Genomic DNA, 18,438 nt, shown 5'->3' with positions numbered 1-18,438 from the left:
GCATAATAAATGCTGACAGAAAGTGAGAAGTTGATATAACTTTCTTTTGGCCCCTTAGGAAATTGAACTAGCTGCTCAGTTTATCCGATTACCATACAGACAGCATGGGCCTGCCTAGTGCTGGCGTAAGTACACCGAAAATGCATAGTTAATATCCCTTTCCTAACTCTCCAGAAAGCAGATATGGAATTACAAACACAATAAAAAAACGTAGCTACCGTATCATAAATTCTATGGATGATGGGAAAGTCAGAATAGACCAGAATTAATTGTGGGTGAGGAGTTTTGCTGGCGGCGCTTGACTTTTGTTGCAGAAGAAAAACTGTGCCTGGCTCTCCATGTGTTACTCCTTCCAGTAGATTGTAGTAAAATCATCTAACCTCTTGACTCTAAGAGTGTCATTATTCCTCCTCTGTTCTAGACTAAGACTCTGATGCAACAAGTCCATCTGACACCTGTAGTAGAAGAAAGAAAAAGCACTAATTCCTCCATCTGTGACCTTGCTCAGCTCCAGGTGGTACCAAGCTTGTCCTGGGCCCTGCATGAAATCAGAACTTTTCTAGAGTTGTAGCCCATCCAGTGAACTTCCTCCAGATAGCTGGGCTCTGTTCTCCTTGAATCATGACCAGCACACTGTTGGAGTGCAAGGATCCTTCTTCAGGACCAAGGGAGGATTCCTCAGCTCTTCTCTTTATTGTCTTGGCTAAGTAGAAACGAATGGTGAGTCCATGGTTGGTGCAGCAATCCCAGCTTCTCCATCTCGCCAAAAGGAAGTGGTACAATGAGAAGTTAGATGAGGGAAGAGATAAAGCTTTCCTGGCGCCACAGCTAAAGCAGAACCCATAAGGGAGTGTTAGTTTTGCTAAATCACATCTTTGTGGTTCTAGGTTGAACATGTTCATTCACCAGGTTATTCCTTTTTTATATATCACTCAATATTGAAGTTCTGTTGGCTTCTAAATGTGCTTGCATTTCAGAAATGCACTGAGAGACATGAATATACAGTGTTTCACGGGTTTTGAGGACGTGGGAACCAGTCCCAGTTCTCAAGATTTCCACGTTGTGAATGTATAGATTATCTCTCATTTGCTCTAAAGGGAGACACCTCTAATAGGTCAAAATGGTAGTAGCCTTAGATCAGGGGCAGCTCTAGGCTCATGATGGCCCTGGGCAGGGAGTGTAGGTAGGGGGCCCTGGAAGAGGTGCCCCCTATCAGCCAATCAGGAACCAGGAAGAACGCAGGCGTGGAGGCCAGTGAAGAGGGGGTGAGGGGTCAGGGTGTTTGGAAGTGGAAGAAAGTCTGAGGCCGCCAAATCCTTGCCAGGGGCCGCCACTCAAATATGTATCCATCCTCAGAGGATTATTATATTAAGGATATATATTGGCATGGTGGCCCCTGGCGTTTGGCGGCCCTTTGCAGGTACACAGCTTGCACATGCCTAAGACCGCCCCTGCTTAGATACCCACATGCAATGAAAGAAGCAATAGGGTTATTTGATGAACTGGAAGCGGAATCAGTGCACGCTCACCAGTTGGTTAGAATTGGTTGGAGTACACTACATGTGTACCTCTCCTCTGAAGCAGCAGCACACATTAGGATGGGACACCAAGCAGGCAGTGCTTAATTTGTAAAACTATAAAGTGCTGGTGCTCAAAGTCTTGCTCAAAAACCCACAGACAGGGCTGTTATAAGTCACAGTGCGGAATACCAAGGCTGCGTTGTCATGATTCCACCTCATGCCTCTTTAATCCATCACCAGATACTTCCTGACCCTTTATCTCACTCCTACAAATTCCTGCTTTGTCACTTTGTCACATTGTTTTTATCTTTCTCTTTCTACTTCTTTACGCCCTGCATGTTTTGCTCTCGCATGCTCTGGGTAAAAATCTGATGAGGGAAAATAAGTATTGATCCTCACCAGTTACTGTCACTGGGCCCCGCCTACATCCATCAACTCAAATTAAGCACTCCAGGGGTGGTTCGTGGTATCTCAAGGATGGAATTTCCAACTTTACTTTGGGCAGCTTTAAAACATCTGTAATTTACGAACTTTCAGTATTAATCTTTTTTTTAAAACAAGTATCTTCATATCTTCTTTTTGTGCTCAATTTGGTAACTGGCTGAAGCTTCCTGTAGCATTAGTTTTTTTATCGTGCCATAGACTGAATTTTCATGAGATCCACTTGATTACCACCTTCCTTTCCTCAAAGCCAAGTGAGGAGACTGCCTTGGGGAGCCCTGCGAATACCCTTTACAATTAATGACTTCATAATATATTTGCTTCAACTGTACCAAGATTAGGACAAGATGGTAGATTTCAGTTGCACCGCTGCAAAGCTCCCTCCGGAGACCTGGTTTGAGGTTCTTTGCAGATTTGAGTTGAGGGTGCCAGCAGCATTTAAAAGTCTTCAACAATCCATGAAATCAGGAACGCCTCCAAACCACATTTGTTGATTGTGTGGTTAACTTTGCAATGACGGAGCGCACCACCACACACCAAACCTTTGGCAAAGCCCTCAACATGAGTTGAGCAGGTTTACAATATTTAGAGGGTCAGCGTGGCTTAACGGATTCATGGGCAAGACTGCAGGTGCCTCACCTGAATATCACAAGACTCAATTGCTGACAGTGCTTTCCAAACAGCTTGAACATTAGGTAATGCTAGCTACCACCAATGCTGTAATGTCAGCAGAGTATAATCGTTAATATGAGAAATCCCTAGGCAACTAGTTGGTCATAAAAACATACCAGACTATAAATTGACAAGGAAAGCACTAGACCCAATGTACCATAATTAATTGTAGAAAGCTCAATGTTATAAGTACAAACTGTTATTAAAAAGTGGCTCACAATTCATACATCGATAGGCAGAAGACATACATAAAAGTGGCAGAACAATATGGCACAATTGCAGACAAAAATATTAAAAAGCTATGTCACAATGAGATTGGTGCAACTGTAAGTACTTTGAAATCATTTTACACAATAAAGCTAGACCTAGTAATCGCAGTACCTAAAGGATACAAAGCCTATCGTCAGGACAGAGTATGAAAAAGAGGAGGCGGCTTGGCTATTATAGCCAGAGAACGGTTCACAGTCAGAACTGTACCTATTCCATCCACCTCATGTGAAGCGCTGCAATTTGGAATTAAGCTTACTGCTCTAGTTAACTTCAAGGGGATATTACTATACCGACCCCCAGGAACAAGGACTGGCTTCCTTGCTAATATAAGTTCCATAATGGAATCTCTAGCCACAGAAAAGTCATTCACGATCCTAGGCGACCTGAATTTTCACTTAGAACAAGTTAACCATAGCGACACCTCCACCCTTATCACATACATGGAAAAACTGGGGCTAAGACAACTGGTCTCCTTTGCCACTCATTCGGCGGGGCACACCTTAGATGCCATATTCTCTAATGTGGAGGGTCTGCATATATCCGACATCTTACCGATGCCGTGGACTGATCATTATGCCATACTTAGTAAAATGACAATTAAGACCTATCCAAGTAAGAATACCACCTCTGTCGACCTAGGTGCATTCAAAGACTGGAAGGATATAAACCAATCAGACCTGAAAACACAGCTGGATTGTACCCGCCCACTGGTGTCTAGTGACCCTAATGTGGCAACACAACAATTCCAGAATTGGTTGGGCCATGCTACCAATCATTTAGTTCCTATTAAATCTCTATCAAGGAACAGATCTAAACCGACTGCTCCATGGTTTACTGATGAACTAAGACTTCAAAAAGAAGAATAAGGAAAGGCTTTGGAGGAAAACGTATGACACAGCGAGGAAGACATGCTACAAAGAATCATTGGCGCTTTATAAAGCAATGATTGTAAAGGCGAAAAAAATATTTTATTCAGAACAAATCTACAAAGCCAAAAACTCAAGGAAGCAATTATACGGGATCACTAAAACACTGTCAGGCAATGCCCCTGATCTCATTCCGCCCCCATCACAGGCACTGTGCGACACCTTGGCTAATTTCTTTTTTACCAAGGTGGACATCATATATCAAGCCTTCACTTCCAAACCAATCACTGCGAATGCCTGCCTCCTCTCCCAGTATACCCCCGGTAAACGTTTTCACCGGTTTTCAAGCACTCACAAGTGATCACATAAGGACCATTGTTTCAACAATTACAACAGGATCCGCGCTTGATCCCTGTCCTTTCTCTGTCCTTCCACCAGTGATGGATTCCATTATTCCAGTGATTACACAAGTTTGTAACTCCATACTGCTATCCCGGACATATCCCAACTCGTTAAAAAACACTTTATTGAAACCCCTATTAAAGAAATCAAGCCTTGACAAAAACGAATAAAAAAACTACAGACCTATTGCTAGTCTCCCTTTTTTAGCTAAAGTGGTCGAAAAGGCCATGAATTCTCAACTATCGGAACATATTGAGAAATACCGATTGCTAGATGACACACAATTCGGTTTCCGGAAGTATCACGGGACCGAAACGGCCTTGATTAAAGCCGCAGATGATGTCAGAGCAATTCGGGATCAGGGTGGGACAGCAATTCTAGTACTACTTGACCTATCTGCAGCATTCGACACGGTCGACCATAAGATTCTGGTCGACCGTGTCGAAAAGCTGGGCATCTGTCATTCTGCCAGAGATCTGCTTGCACGTTTTTATGCGGATAGATCACAAGCGGTCACCTTGGGACCTTACCAATCTGCACAACTTTCGTTGCCATGTGGAGTTCCCCAAGCCTCATCCCTTAGTCCGACACTATTTAACATCTATGTGTCGGACCTTGCTAATGTTATCAAAGCACATGGGATGAGCCTAACCTCCTATGCGGACGATACTCAATTGGTACTGGCAATGAAAGGCGATAGAGGAAAGGTGGCCCAAGGCTTCCAAAATGGAATGTTGGAAATAGGAGACTGGATGGCAACAAATTGCCTCAAGTTGAACTCAGAAAAAACTGAGGTAGTTATTTTTGGACCACTCCCACCAGCCTGGTCATCATGTTGGTGGCCACCAGCCTTCGGAACACCTCCCAGTCCGACAGCTAAGGTCAGGAATCTGGGAGTCATTTTCGACGATGGTCTCAACTTCATGGATCACGCAAATAAGGTAGCAACCATTGCCCACTACAAACTTAGAATGATTAGGAAAATCAGCCCCTTCCTCCCAGAGTCAGCGACCAAAACTCTGGTCAGCTCCTTAGTTCTGTCGTCCCTCGATTATTGCAATGGCCTATTCCTTAATGCCCAGGTTAGGGTCACGATGAAGTTACAGGCATTACAGAACGCCGCAGCACGTCTGCTTTCCGGAACGCCCAAATTCGAGGCCATATCCGAAACCATTAAGGAATACCACTGGCTGACGATCCGGAACAGAATTAAGTTTAAATCACTATGTATAGTGTATAAGGCACTCAACAATCAAGGACCTCACTTTCTGAAGGACCAACTGAAACCCTATACACCTTGCAGACAGCTTCGTTCCACCACCCTAAACCAGTTAGTGATCCCACGATCTAAAACAGTTTCCTGGGGTGACCGCCGCTTTTTGGTGGCTGCACCCAAATTTTGGAACACTCTGCCTCAAAACATTAGGATGAGCCCCTCACTTCTCCATTTCCGCAAACATCTAAAGACATGGCTATTTGACCAATAACCTTCATTAAATCCTCAGGAGCTTTTGCTAATACTGATCTGAAGTCATGCGAATTGTTTAGCGCCGAGACGCCTGCGGGTAATTGTTCGCGCTCTATAAATGTCAAAAATAAAATAAATAAATAAAATAAATAAATAATCACACAAATTAATATTACATCACAATGTATACAGACAATGCACATAACATAACTTATAAACAGCCAAAGAAATGAATAGAGGGAAAGGAAAAAAGGGGAGTTAATAAAATTATACAATGTTGGTTCTTCAAAATATCGACGCTTGTTTTGGTGAACACTGCGCCTTCATCTGGAAAACCATATTGAGGGTAAATACCAGAACCAAACCAAACACATGCCTTTTCATTTGTATACACTTCCAAGGGAATCTCTGGACTGCATCCAACAGTTCCAGAAAGAAGGCGTACCTATTGATATGGTGATAAGCCAGTGAGTATAGTTTTAGAGGAATCCGATAAAACGGGGGAACGAGGAAGCGGCATGAGACAGAATGTTCAATATGTATCGATGACTTACACAAAAGTTGAAAAATATTAGAAAATCGTTCCTATGTCATGGATGAAAAGTCGATTCATAAATAATACGAGACAAGGGGGCATATGTACAAGGACTTAACGCCGCCGTAATGTCAATTTTTCTAAGTTACGGCAGCTTTTTTTCATCAACTTATTTCCAAGTTACCGCTAATAACAGTTATCAGCAGTTTTCCTGCGTAAACGTGTGATATTTGGATCGCCAGTTCGGTTAGCGGGACTTAACAAAAATGAGATGCAACGTGGGCATTCCTGTGTAAAAATTCAGCTAACCCCACTTAGCGATATTTACAAGGAATTCTTTATATGGTGCAAAACCAAAAAACTGCCTCTAGATCCAGTTAGAGGCAGTTATTTAATGCCAGAAAATAGCTGGTCTTGAAAATGGTGCAAACATTTGGGGCCTAATTTCAGAAGGTTTTGGTACTGGACTGCGGTGCAAGGAATGTTGCTGCGCTGCCCTGCGACAAAACTACAGGGCAGAAAGTCGCACCATCAATAATATAGGACGCATTCCTGGGCCTCATTCATGAAAAGTGCTGCATCGCTGTGACAAAACAGCATTGCAATACTTTTCAGTACGCCCTTCTTGCGACACCATGGATGTGCTGTATTTACTATACAGCGCTCCATGTCCCGACTTTCTTAATCAACGGTCTAATATTCCTTTCTACTAGAGTATCCAGGTCTGACCTTATAATTACCCCTAGGTACGTACCTTCCTGGACCACCCGATTGTCTGCACATTGAGTAAATGAATTTTTAATTATCTGCGTTTTGGATGTATTTAATTTGTAGCCCGATATATTTCCAAATTTCATCGCCTCAAGTTCAAGATGCTCAATAGATTGAGAGGGTTCTGGAGAGATTACAGCGATATCGTCTGCGTAAGCTAAGATTTTACAATGCCCGATTAGTGTTGTTAAAGGTGTAATCCTCTCGGATAACTCTATCCTCCGTATTAATGGATCCATATATATGGCGAACAATAACGGAGAGCAAGGACACCCTTGTCTTGTACCTCTTTTTATTTGGAATTGGCCCGTATTTCCACCATTCACCCTTAAAGTTGCCACCGGTTTTAAATAGAGAGTTTTTAAGGCTTTTATAAAACCGTGCTTAATACCTGTTCTTTCTAGGACATACCAAAGATAGCCCCAGGAGACCCGATCGAATGCTTTTTCTGCATCAAGTAACATCACAGCCATCGGGTCTCCTGTAACTGAAGTGACATCGAGTAGTGTTATCACTTTTCTTATATGGTGAGTAGTTCCTCTCCCTGGTATAAAGCCATGTTGGCAGCTACTGACTATTTTATCAATGATACCTGCGAGCCTTGATGCTAGTGCTTTGGAGAAAACTTTTACATCCGCATTTAGTAAAGTAATCGGTCTGTATGACCCTGGGTCTTCTGGATTTTTCCCTTTTTTTAATATAACAACTACCTCGGCGCTACCCCATGACTTTGGTACTGATTTGCCCAGCTGTGCCATTTGCATAACCTTCATTATTTCTTCTTTCAGGAGGTCCCAAAATACTTTAAAAAATTCTATAGGAATCTGATCGGGGCCTGCCGCTTTGCCAGAGGGCAGGTTCCATATTGCCTCCTTAATTTCTTCTGTCTGTAACCCTGTCTCTAATCCATCTGCTTCTTCCTCCTCGATTTTATCTAAAGGAATCTCTCTAAGGTACTCCTCCATTTCCTCATTACCACTTCGTGGATCTCTGCCCTCTAGTTCATCATCATACAGGTTCTCGTAAAATAGCCTAAAAACTTCCCTTATTTCATTCGAGTCTGAGTGAACCGTGCCCGATGTATCCCTGATTTCCCTAACTATACCGACAGCTTCTTGTTGCCTTGTCCGACTGGCCAAGATTGTACCTACTGACTCACTTAACTCGTAACACTTCTCTCGCCTAGTGTTATAGATTTTTGCTGCTTTACTGGCAATTTCACCCTCGGCGTCGCCTTTTGCTTTCACTAATTCTGTCAGAGCCTTTTCCAAATCCCTCCCCGTCAAAACGCTATTTTCTAGGTTCTCTTCTGCCTTGAGAACCTTCTCAGCTAACTCTAAATTCCTCAATTGAGCTTGTTTCCTTCTATAGGAATTATAACTCTTAGTTTCCCCACGTACTCCAGCTTTAAATGTATCCCAGACTATTCCCACTTCTGCCGTGTCCCTATTAAAAGTGAAAAAATCCCTAATCCAATTGTTCATATGTTCTATATATTGTTCGTCTTTCAAAAGGTCTCTTTCAAAAGTCCAATTGGTGTATTGTCTGGTATTTGATCTTATTGTCATAGTGAGTACTAAAGGGTTGTGATCACTAAGGATCCGAGGGAGCCTTTCGATCTTTAAGGCTGGAATAATAATGCTTGAGGTAAAAAAGTAATCTAGTCTTACACATATTTGGTGTGGTGCAGAATAATATGTATAGCCTTTATTATCCATTCTCTTTTTCCCCCAGACATCTGAAAGAGCGTTATTTAAAACTAAGCTATGTATTGCCTGGTTTACTTTCTTTTTTCTTCCTTTGTATTTTCCAAAAGAGCCCAATCCTAGTCCATCTGCTCCATTAATGTTAAAATCCCCCCCCAAGATTATTTTCGGTGCCCATGTTGCTAGCTCAACATCTAAAAATTGAAAGATCTCAGGATCATCCTGTGTTGAGCCATAAACCGTTACCAACGTAATCCACTCCCCATCAATAAAGCACTCGATCATTGCCCATCTTCCCCATTTATCCTGTGCTTTCTTCCTGGTTAAAATATTGTTATTCCTAGCTAGAATAGCTACCCCTCTTTTTTTAACCCCTTGGCTTGAGTGAACTAAGAGATGAAATCCTAACTGTGTCATAAGATGTGCTTGTGTCATCATAATATGCGTTTCCTGTATAAATACAAAATCTAGATTCATTTGTTTCAGAAACAAGGCAACTTTAGATCTTTTTTGGGGATCGTTTAAACCACATAGATTCCATGTTACAACCCTAATACTCATTATACAATTTAACACATAACTTATTCCTCCCGGAAACTCTTCTGTATACCAGCCATTTTGTTATCCAACATATTATCGTTATTCGTTTACCATACATTTCAATATTGCCTCCCTTAGTTATTTGCAACTCGAGCGCTCCATGTCCCATTTAATGACAGATACGTCTGGAATCCTAACGTATCTGTCAGCGCAAAAGTCACATCTTGCTGCTGTTGTAGCACACCTCTTCCTCTATGTAGCAACATTAGTGTTAAAACATTTTTTGGACGGACTATAAGTAGCATTTATCTTAAGTTAACATCAAAAAATGCATCAGCTATACTTTGCAAATGATTCCTGCCTTCTCTTGAGCAATACTGTTTAGCAGAGAAAAACTGAATAAATGGGAAACTTGCATAAAAAATGATATATTTACCCTTGTGCATATATATGCTCTGCAAAGAGAAAACATACAAAGAAAAAGTATGCACTTGTTTTTCAGCTTGTCTGGTTTCAATGAAAGGAACATTATTTCAATGCAATAAATATGATCTCGCTTTGCACAGAACGATGGAGGACTGAACATCTATGCACGTTTTGCTAAAGGCAAATATCAGAACCTGTACAAAAGTACACAGACAAATAGAAACTTTTTTATGTAATCGTTTTCTTTCTATATCCTTTTCTATATATACACTTACGCTTTATAAAACCCATCAATGAAAGATGCTGATATATTTCAGGATTAGGTTTGCATTCACTAATCAGGTCAGTCCTTGGTTTTTTGTCAGTTTCCTTATCCAGTTTTTCCTCCTAAAAAAACAAATGCATCAATGAGCAATGAAAGCAAGATAGAAATTAGTTCATTAAGTGAAATAGAAAGGTACATGTACTAATCCTTATTGAAGAACATGGGGGCAGAGAATTGCAGGTATGGATGGGACAAAAAATGACCCAGTGATGGTATCTTGCATGCCTGGTGTACACAGTTGACTTCTTAGATTCCATATGAGATGAGCATCTACATTCTTGCTGTATATATTCAAGGCCACTGGGATTAAGCAGATGGGAAAACCTAATTATGAGTAAGTTTAACAAAATTAAAAAGTAAAACAGTACAATTCGTGATAGTGGGCCCGATTCACAGAACGAACTTAAGACAAAATCCTAAGCGTACTACTTTTGGTATTCACAGAAGTTAGGATTTTGTCTTAAGACAAACTTAGACAGACTTAAGACACACTTAAGACAGTCTTAAGTTAGGATTTTGTCTTAAGTCTGTCTTAAGTCTGTCTTAAGACAAACTTAATACAAAATCCTAACTTCTGTGAATACCAAAAGTAGTAAGTTTAGGATTTAGTCTTAAGTTAGTTCTGTGAATCGGCCCCAGTATTACTTCATTATTTTGTCATTTTTATCCATGGTAACACTGACTCAGCAAACATCTCACCTCATTGGTACCTGTTTAACAACAAAATGCAGGAAAAAGAAACTTAAAGATGACTAGTCAACTTTTGTTAAGGGCCTTCCACTGCTGGGGAACACATGTCACTATGTTTTTAGTAACATTTCATTCATACGAACTACAAATAAAAATGTTTTAATGTATTCAGATTATGCAACAGATGATGGACTATGTGGTAAATGTGGCAAATCCATAATTATGCAGAAAATGCAGCAGCCACAGAATTGCATAATTCCAGTAGCTCTGTTTGTATTTAGGAATTCTGTTTTAAGCTGATCCATTTAGGCAACATGTCTTGGAAGGAAAAGTTAAAATTTTAGTTTAAACTACCTCTATTTTATGTCTAGGTAAGGACACCTTTTGTACCCTCTCCAGTGAATCTGTAATGAATAAAACATATATTACACAAATCACCATGAGATTGGTTTGGATCAGCAGCATTCAGCCATTGTTTTGCTAAAGTGTCATTCAGATTATGGATCACCACATAGGACTCAATTCAATTCAATTCAATAAAAAAAATATTTCCGGTAGATAGGCAGCCATGAAAGTACAACACAAAAGCCTCAAACCATTCAACAAGTACATTGCAATAGCAAGATTATTAAATCCTTGCAAAAAAAGTTAAAGTGCATGGGTACTTTAAGAGATTAATTGATAAAAAACCCTTATAGACCCAGCAGACTAAAGTTCTGGGATAACATGAGATTTAATTGGGACAGTTCCACCTTTAAAACCCTTTCATTATACATCATAAAAAACAATTATATTTTTTAAAAAAAGCTGCTAAAATAACATTGTTTACCTTTTGGAGCTAGCACATTTTGTTTTAAAGAAAATAATATATTTACACTGTTGCAGAAAGACCAAGGCAGCACTACATCTTCCAAATTCACTCTCCTTTATAACTGATATTTAAAATCTTTTAGTAAAGGCAGAAAAAAATGCAGCCGGCTCTGGGAAGAAGAGTATTTGCATGAGTATATTAAAACTTTAGATGAGTTGAATTGACCAAGGAAAAACCAAGATGCCTGCACACAAAACCCAGCCTAAAACCTGTTAAAAGCAATGATTCCCGGGCGTTATCCACCCACTCAAGGTAGGGTTTTAAGGCTGGTGTAGTTTGGAGCTTCACTTACTCCCTGACAGTAAATTTTGATAGTTTGGTCTCCTTCCTTTGGAAATGCCTCAATGCTTTAAAAGTTTTCTTAACCCAGGCTACATCAGTTTTGGTCATGGAGGCAGGACTATAAAAAAGGTCCAGCCTACTTAAGGTTGCTGATTACACCTTAATGTATTTTAAACAAGGACAACACAATTTTATCTTTCAAATCCCTCCCTCTCGAAAAACAGATTCATCCTCCTTTAGTTGGCACAAATGGGAATACATGAAATCAAACCTAACACTGATTTCACAACTGTCTGCCGCTGTCCCGATCCTCAAACAGAATTTAGCGGAAGATACCAATTATTTTAACACATAGATCACTGTCAAGGTATAAGACCTGGCACCTCTCCTTCACTCTCAAAACCGCCAGTCGAAACCCTTCCAGCCCTGGTTTTCCCCAGTGCTACCTGAGCAGAAGCACTGCTTCAAACACCTTGAACATTAATGGTGCCTATCCTATAGGACATACAATCTGCTTCATTTTAGAGAGGTCCAGAAAACATACAACAAACTGATTAAAACAACAAAAAAACTATTTCATCACAAAAATCAAAGAGGCCAATCAGGACCCCAAAACTATCTTTAACATATAAAAAAATGTTTCTGCAGCCTAAAGCTCTTTCTAGAGAGATACCCCCTACCAGGATCTCCATGACCACATCTCAACCTTCTTTGAGGAAAAGATCTAGGCCATAAAGCAGGGAATCACTGCTACCCCCATAACTGAGCCTATAAGAGGCTCCTATTGACAGTTTTAAATCACAAATCACTACACTCACTTCACCACCAAAAAAACCAGATCCGCTGTAGTTCAGATACCGTAGCACACCCAAGAGGCCCGCGGCGCCTTGGGTGGGAAACCAATAATGAAGCATGCCACCAACTATGTTGGTGGGTGAGCATTCTTTTAAAAAACAGAAAGTTTTTCTTTGGACACAAACTGATCATTCCTTTGAAGTCCTTGTTGATATATTGTCCTCCACAATGTTCTAAATAACAAAAAACCTTAAACCAGTTGTTCAGCAAGTGGGCCTAAATCTCTGGGGCTTTTATGGAGACTTAATGATAGCCTCTCAGACTTCTTCATCCATAAAATCCAAGGCTGCGGGGAAAGCCACCTGCTCCACACTTTACTGGCCGAGGGTGTCAGTACCAGAAAGTGCTTTAAAGGGGTTCGCTAATACAGGTAATGACAGAGTTACATTTACCCTCCTTAAGCTTGATATTGTTAACCACCAAGCAAAATGCCCGGTTGTCTTTCCATCTATATGCCATCACCAGCTTCCCCCAGGATTCATTTTGAAGTTCCTTGCTCTTACGTCACTGGACCGCCTTATAAACTGCTCTATTTTTTATTTTTTTTATTTTTAGTTTTAAGTGAAAGTTTATTGATGAAAAAAGAGAGTATAACATACATAATTATGGACAATATATAAATAAAATACATTATGAAAAGTAATGTTATACTTTCGTAGAAGAAAATACATATTAGAGTATAATAAAGAAGGGAAGAGGGCAGGGAGGAGGAGGGGGCAGGGGAGAAGGTAAGAAGGGAAATATCAGTGTATAACAGTACAAGCAATAAGCGAAATTACCTGAATCTCAAAAGGCAGTGTAATATCAACAAGTAGCAATAGTCAATTTAGAACTATACTAAAACTCTAAAATGTAATAATTGAAAAGGAAAAAGGAGTCACACCCGGTATTATGAACAATGGGATATAAACAAGAAGCTAATAAAAGTATTTACTGAGGTTTCCTAACTTCATCAGGAGTAATAAATGTATTGGGAGGAGGAGACGTTATATCAGTGAGGTATATGGTTAAGGGTAACCAGAGAAGATCTCTTTTAATGGACATAGATAAGGGGGCAACATTATGTGTATCTAGTCTGTGATGAAAACATACAGCATTCCACCAGGCTCTGAAAGTAACCTTGTCTGCTTGTTTCCAGTTTGACGTAATCAAATGAAGAGAAATCGCTAATAAGAGATAAATTAAGGAAGGGGTTGGAGATGGGTGAGGCTAAAAAGGAGACAAGGAACCTAAAAAGATATTAGAAATAGAGAAGGGAATTTGGGTATGAACATTTTTATTAATTTGGGACCAAACCAAATGCCAAAAACAAAATAGGGAAGGACAATCAAAGAGCATATGTTTGAAGTCGGCCAGATTCCCATTACATGACCAACAGGAAAAGGGAAGGTCAGTGGAGAAAGAGGCTAATTTCAGTGGCGTAAAAAGAAGGCGTTTGTAGATAAAATAAAGAGTTTGAGAGACATTAGCTGCTCTAGAGGTTTTGTGTATTTTCAACCATAATTTGTCCCAGAAAGGAAAGGACCAACACTCTGCAAGATCTTTTTCCCAGGCCAATTCAGATTTCTGCTTGACTCTATCAGAGGAGAAGTAAAGAGTTTTTTAAAAAGAAGAAGCCGAGGTAGTGGTAGATAAGAGAGAGTTAAGAGTAGAGGATTTGGAGGGGATATTAGAGGACGGTGATAAAGAGAGAAGATATTGTAGAAGTGAAGGGAGAAGGGCATCGTATTGGGGCTTACAGGATGAAGGTAAAGAAAATTGCTGCTGTAATTCATTTGAGACTAGCTGTGAAATCCAAAGTAAACCGTGGATTCTCCATGATTTCCGATAAAATGCACGGCCCTTAATGCGTAAAGATTGGTTATGCCAGATTGGTTGTTGATCCAGTGAAGACAGAGAAGGATAAGACGATGAGAGAAAGGGTGTCAAGATCTTACGAGTATGGGCTATTACTTGAGAACGAAAGAAAGAAAGAGTACGAGTAAAAAGCAAGAGATTCATTAAAATTAAAAGGGGTTATCAAATATCTTTCAATAGTCAACCAAATAGGTGTTTGAGAGCATTGATCTGTTGAAAGCCAACGAGAAGATTGTTTCAAAGAAAAGGCAATGTGATATGATTTAAAATCAGGAAATGTAAGGCCCCCCATGTTTTGTCCATTTTAAGAGTGTTGAGAGCTATTCGGGGAGATTTATTTTTCCAAAAAACTTGGATAATAAAGAGTGAATTTTTTTAAAGTAGAAACTAGGAATATGTACCGGAATCATAGATAAAAGATAAAGAATAAGTGGAGACAGCATCATTTTAATAGAGTCTAAGCGACCCCACCATGAAAGAAAAAGAGGGTGCCAGCGATCTATAGAGACAGACAAGGATTTGAAAAGATGGTCAAAATTTTCTTTCAAAGTTTCAGAAATAGTGGGCGAAAACCATAAACCTAGATATTTAATCTTAGATAAACTGCTCTAAACCTTTGGATTTTGCACCTACTCCGTGGCTTCTCCCTCAGAACCTTATGTAAATGTGTATAGGCCTTTCTGAAAGATTCATCAAACAATTTGGCCTCATGGTTCCCGGATTTAATCAGCTTGAAGTGAAAATTGCTTATTATTTGCTCCAGCAAGGCAAATTGATTGGCCAGACCCAGGTAGTCATCAGAGGTGATGAAACAATTAAAAACCGCCTTACGATGGTTGACACACAAATAAGAGATGAGGGCATTTAGAACAACCCAAGACCTTGCGTCTTAACAACTAATGAGGACACACCCTTCACAACACTATTCCCATTACGAGTACATAAACTAACGCTCAAAGGGTTGGGATCACTGTATATTCTTTCTACGATACCACGCCTAAAGGCCCAGCCCATTAAATCACTAGATACAAAAATACAATCAATGACTGAGCCTTACTGTCCCCTTACAAAGGCCGCTTTTGAGTGGTTGAAGGAATCCACAAGTTCACAAGTATCAGTTAGGGCGAATAAATTAATAAAGTGGTTGAGTGCTTGGGCCTTCTGTTCCTTACACAGATCTGTACACCCTAAACTGATAGTGTCAAACAAAGCATGACCATTATACTCCTGTTTAATCTGCAATTTCATAATAAAATCACCACATAAGATGATCTGATACCCTTGGTACAAGAAAGGAAATGTGATGTCAAGGCTTAAAATAAAAGCAAAGAGCAATTTAATATTGACACTAAAATTAGATCTGGAGTTCCAATTATAAAAAGTAATAAAAACAATGGTCAGACCATTGGGTCTAGTAGATAAAAAAGGCTTGGATTAAAGTGCTATCAGGGCAAACTGGGCTAATTTTCCACTCTGAGGTTACTCTAAACAACTCCACATTAGGAGGCCCACGCCTGGTAGCTTGGGCTGAAGGGGGCCAAAGCACCTGACAGCCTCCCTTCAATGGTGAGAATTTCTTTTTTGATGGAGCCCACTGCTTTTTCTATAATGCCTTGAGAGTGTTGACCCTTTTTTTCAGTAGAAGCCCCCATCTAAATTAGGGCCACGCTTGCGCTTGAGTATTCCTAACGAGAAAGAGAGTTGGTCCTTTATGGGTGGGTGAGGATGTGGCCTTACGGCTAGAGGGGTCGACCTCAAAGCTGGGGGACCAGGTTCGAGTCTCCGCAAGGACGCTCAACATCCTGTGTTGCTGGGCAAATTACTTAACCTCCTTGTGCCTAACAAAAAATGAATTTGTCAGTCTGTAACGCAACTGGTGCTCATGTAAAACACTCTTACACCTTCGGGTCAAGTTTACGCTATATAAAACTCCAGAAAAAAAAATGGGCGCAGGACACTCTAAAAAAAAAAATAAACACAGTAGGGACTAAAAATAAGGAGTGAACAATACCTTTATCAGCAAAAACCGAGGGGGGGTGGATGGCCCAGTGTCTACAGGGCTCTGAAGGGCGCAGGTGTGTCAGCTCTTGGCCAGGTCTTTGCCTGAGCACAGCCCGAAGTGTCCCACGACGCAGGAGTGCTGAAATGATTTTAAGTGCTGTGCAGCAAGCGGATGGGGCAGGGCAAATGGTGGTGCCTTTCCTGGCACAGATGCTGGTGGGCAATGAAATCCCAAAAATGGCCAGCAAGCGGGTGGGGCCAAAAAAGGATGGTGCCTCTCCTGGTACAGGTGTTGACGGGCAATGAAGTCCCCGCAATAGCCCCAGAGTGTAGCAAGTCCGTTTAGCTATCCCGTGCCGCAGGACGGCTGAAGCAATTTTAAGAGTTGTGCGGCAAGCAGGCAGGGCAGGGCAAATGATGGTGCCTCTCCTGGTGCAGGTGTTGTTGATGGGCAATGAAGTCCCCACAATAGCCCCAGAGTGCAGTTTTTAGAAAAACACTCATCTGTGTATCTCGTCAGGCAGCAGTGAAGGACGGGTAACAGAATGTGAAGGACAGGAAACAGAACTACATATCTACATATATATATATATACATATATATATATATATTCACTGAAAAAACCATAGGTTATAGACCATATATAGTTAGGAATTAGCATTTTTAAAACCTTATTTTACTCACACAAAACCATTGAAATTCGCATATATAGTTAGTTGTACTAACTATATATTTCGCGCACCCGCAATCCACTGCTGATGACGTCACATATTACATCATTCATGACATGGTCAGTGACATCACTGATGACATCACTGATGACATCTCAAATGACATCACTGATGACATCACTGATATCAACATCCAGTGTCTGTATGTTTCTGTAAAGTTTAAATATGTCTTACATATTGAAGAATGAGTGGATGTATAAGTGTCTGGATGAAGGATTTAGTAGGTGCATGACTGACTGTATGAGTGAGTGATTAAAAGTGTCTCACTGAGTGCATGGGTTAGTGACTAAACTGTCTTAATTTGTGCATCATTATGTCTGTTGTTTTGTAAACTGCTGCATGTGTTGATCAGTAGCTATATGAGTAACTATATGGGTTATTGATTGGTTGCCCAAGTATTTGTATGGGAGACTGAGTGTGTGTGTGGGTGGTTGGGAGGTGTATGACTCTGTGCATAGATGTGTGAGCAGTTGATTCACTAGATGTATGGGTTCAAAAGTGCAAGTGGAAACAGCTGTATGGGCGGTTGACTGTGTGCATGAGTGTATTGGTGAGTGAATGGATATCTCAGTGCTACATGTCAAAGTAAGAACATATGTAAAACACAGTATATGTGAGAGTTGACATATATAAATAACTGTGCATAAGAGCCAGTGAATGTGTGAGTGGCTGTATGGATCATTCTGAAATTGTATCAGGGATTGTATAAGAGAGTAAATATGTGTTAGTATCTGTTTAAATAAGTAAGGTGTGTATAACTGTATAGTTGAGGAAATGGAGGTGTGATTGATTCTTTGCATGACTGACTAGGTGTGTGAGTAACTCCATGGATGAGTGACACTCTGTGAGTGTCTGTTTACACTGAGTGTATATAAGGTTATATTAGAGTCTGAAGAAGTTCATCGTATTATCACATGAATGATGTCATCAGTGATGTGATCAGTCATGTCAAATGAGATGTCATCAGTGATGTCATTTGAGATGTCATCAGTGATGTCACTGACCATGTCATGAATGATGTAATATGTGACATCATCAGCAGTGGATTGCGGGTGCGCGAAATATATAGTTAGTACAACTAACTACTTATAAGTACCTAAATTTCCCATAAACCCAAAAGCTCTTCTCAGAGCTACCCTACATCTAATCACTCACAATTATTATTTTACTCTAACTTTTTTCACTAATTTTCAACAAAGTACGCTCCCT

The 18,438-nt window shown here is 40.4% G+C and overlaps 1 protein-coding gene across 1 annotated transcript in view; it reads right to left on the bottom strand.

The window, feature by feature from the left end:
* The window catches only part of LOC144773529 (solute carrier organic anion transporter family member 2B1-like), a 442,157-nt gene that overhangs the window by 161,702 nt on the left and 262,017 nt on the right, over positions 1–18,438 (bottom strand). The window contains exon 8 of the mRNA XM_078658590.1: positions 9,893–10,004. Within this exon, the coding sequence (XP_078514716.1) occupies positions 9,893–10,004 (112 nt within the window). The remainder of the gene's footprint in view (positions 1–9,892; positions 10,005–18,438) is intronic.

The sequence above is a fragment of the Lissotriton helveticus genome, chromosome 8, assembly GCF_964261635.1.
Source record: "Lissotriton helveticus chromosome 8, aLisHel1.1, whole genome shotgun sequence".
Classification (NCBI taxonomy): Eukaryota; Metazoa; Chordata; class Amphibia; order Caudata; family Salamandridae; genus Lissotriton; species Lissotriton helveticus.
Note: the sequence above shows the minus strand (reverse complement) of the source record. Positions and strands in the feature narration are given on the sequence as shown.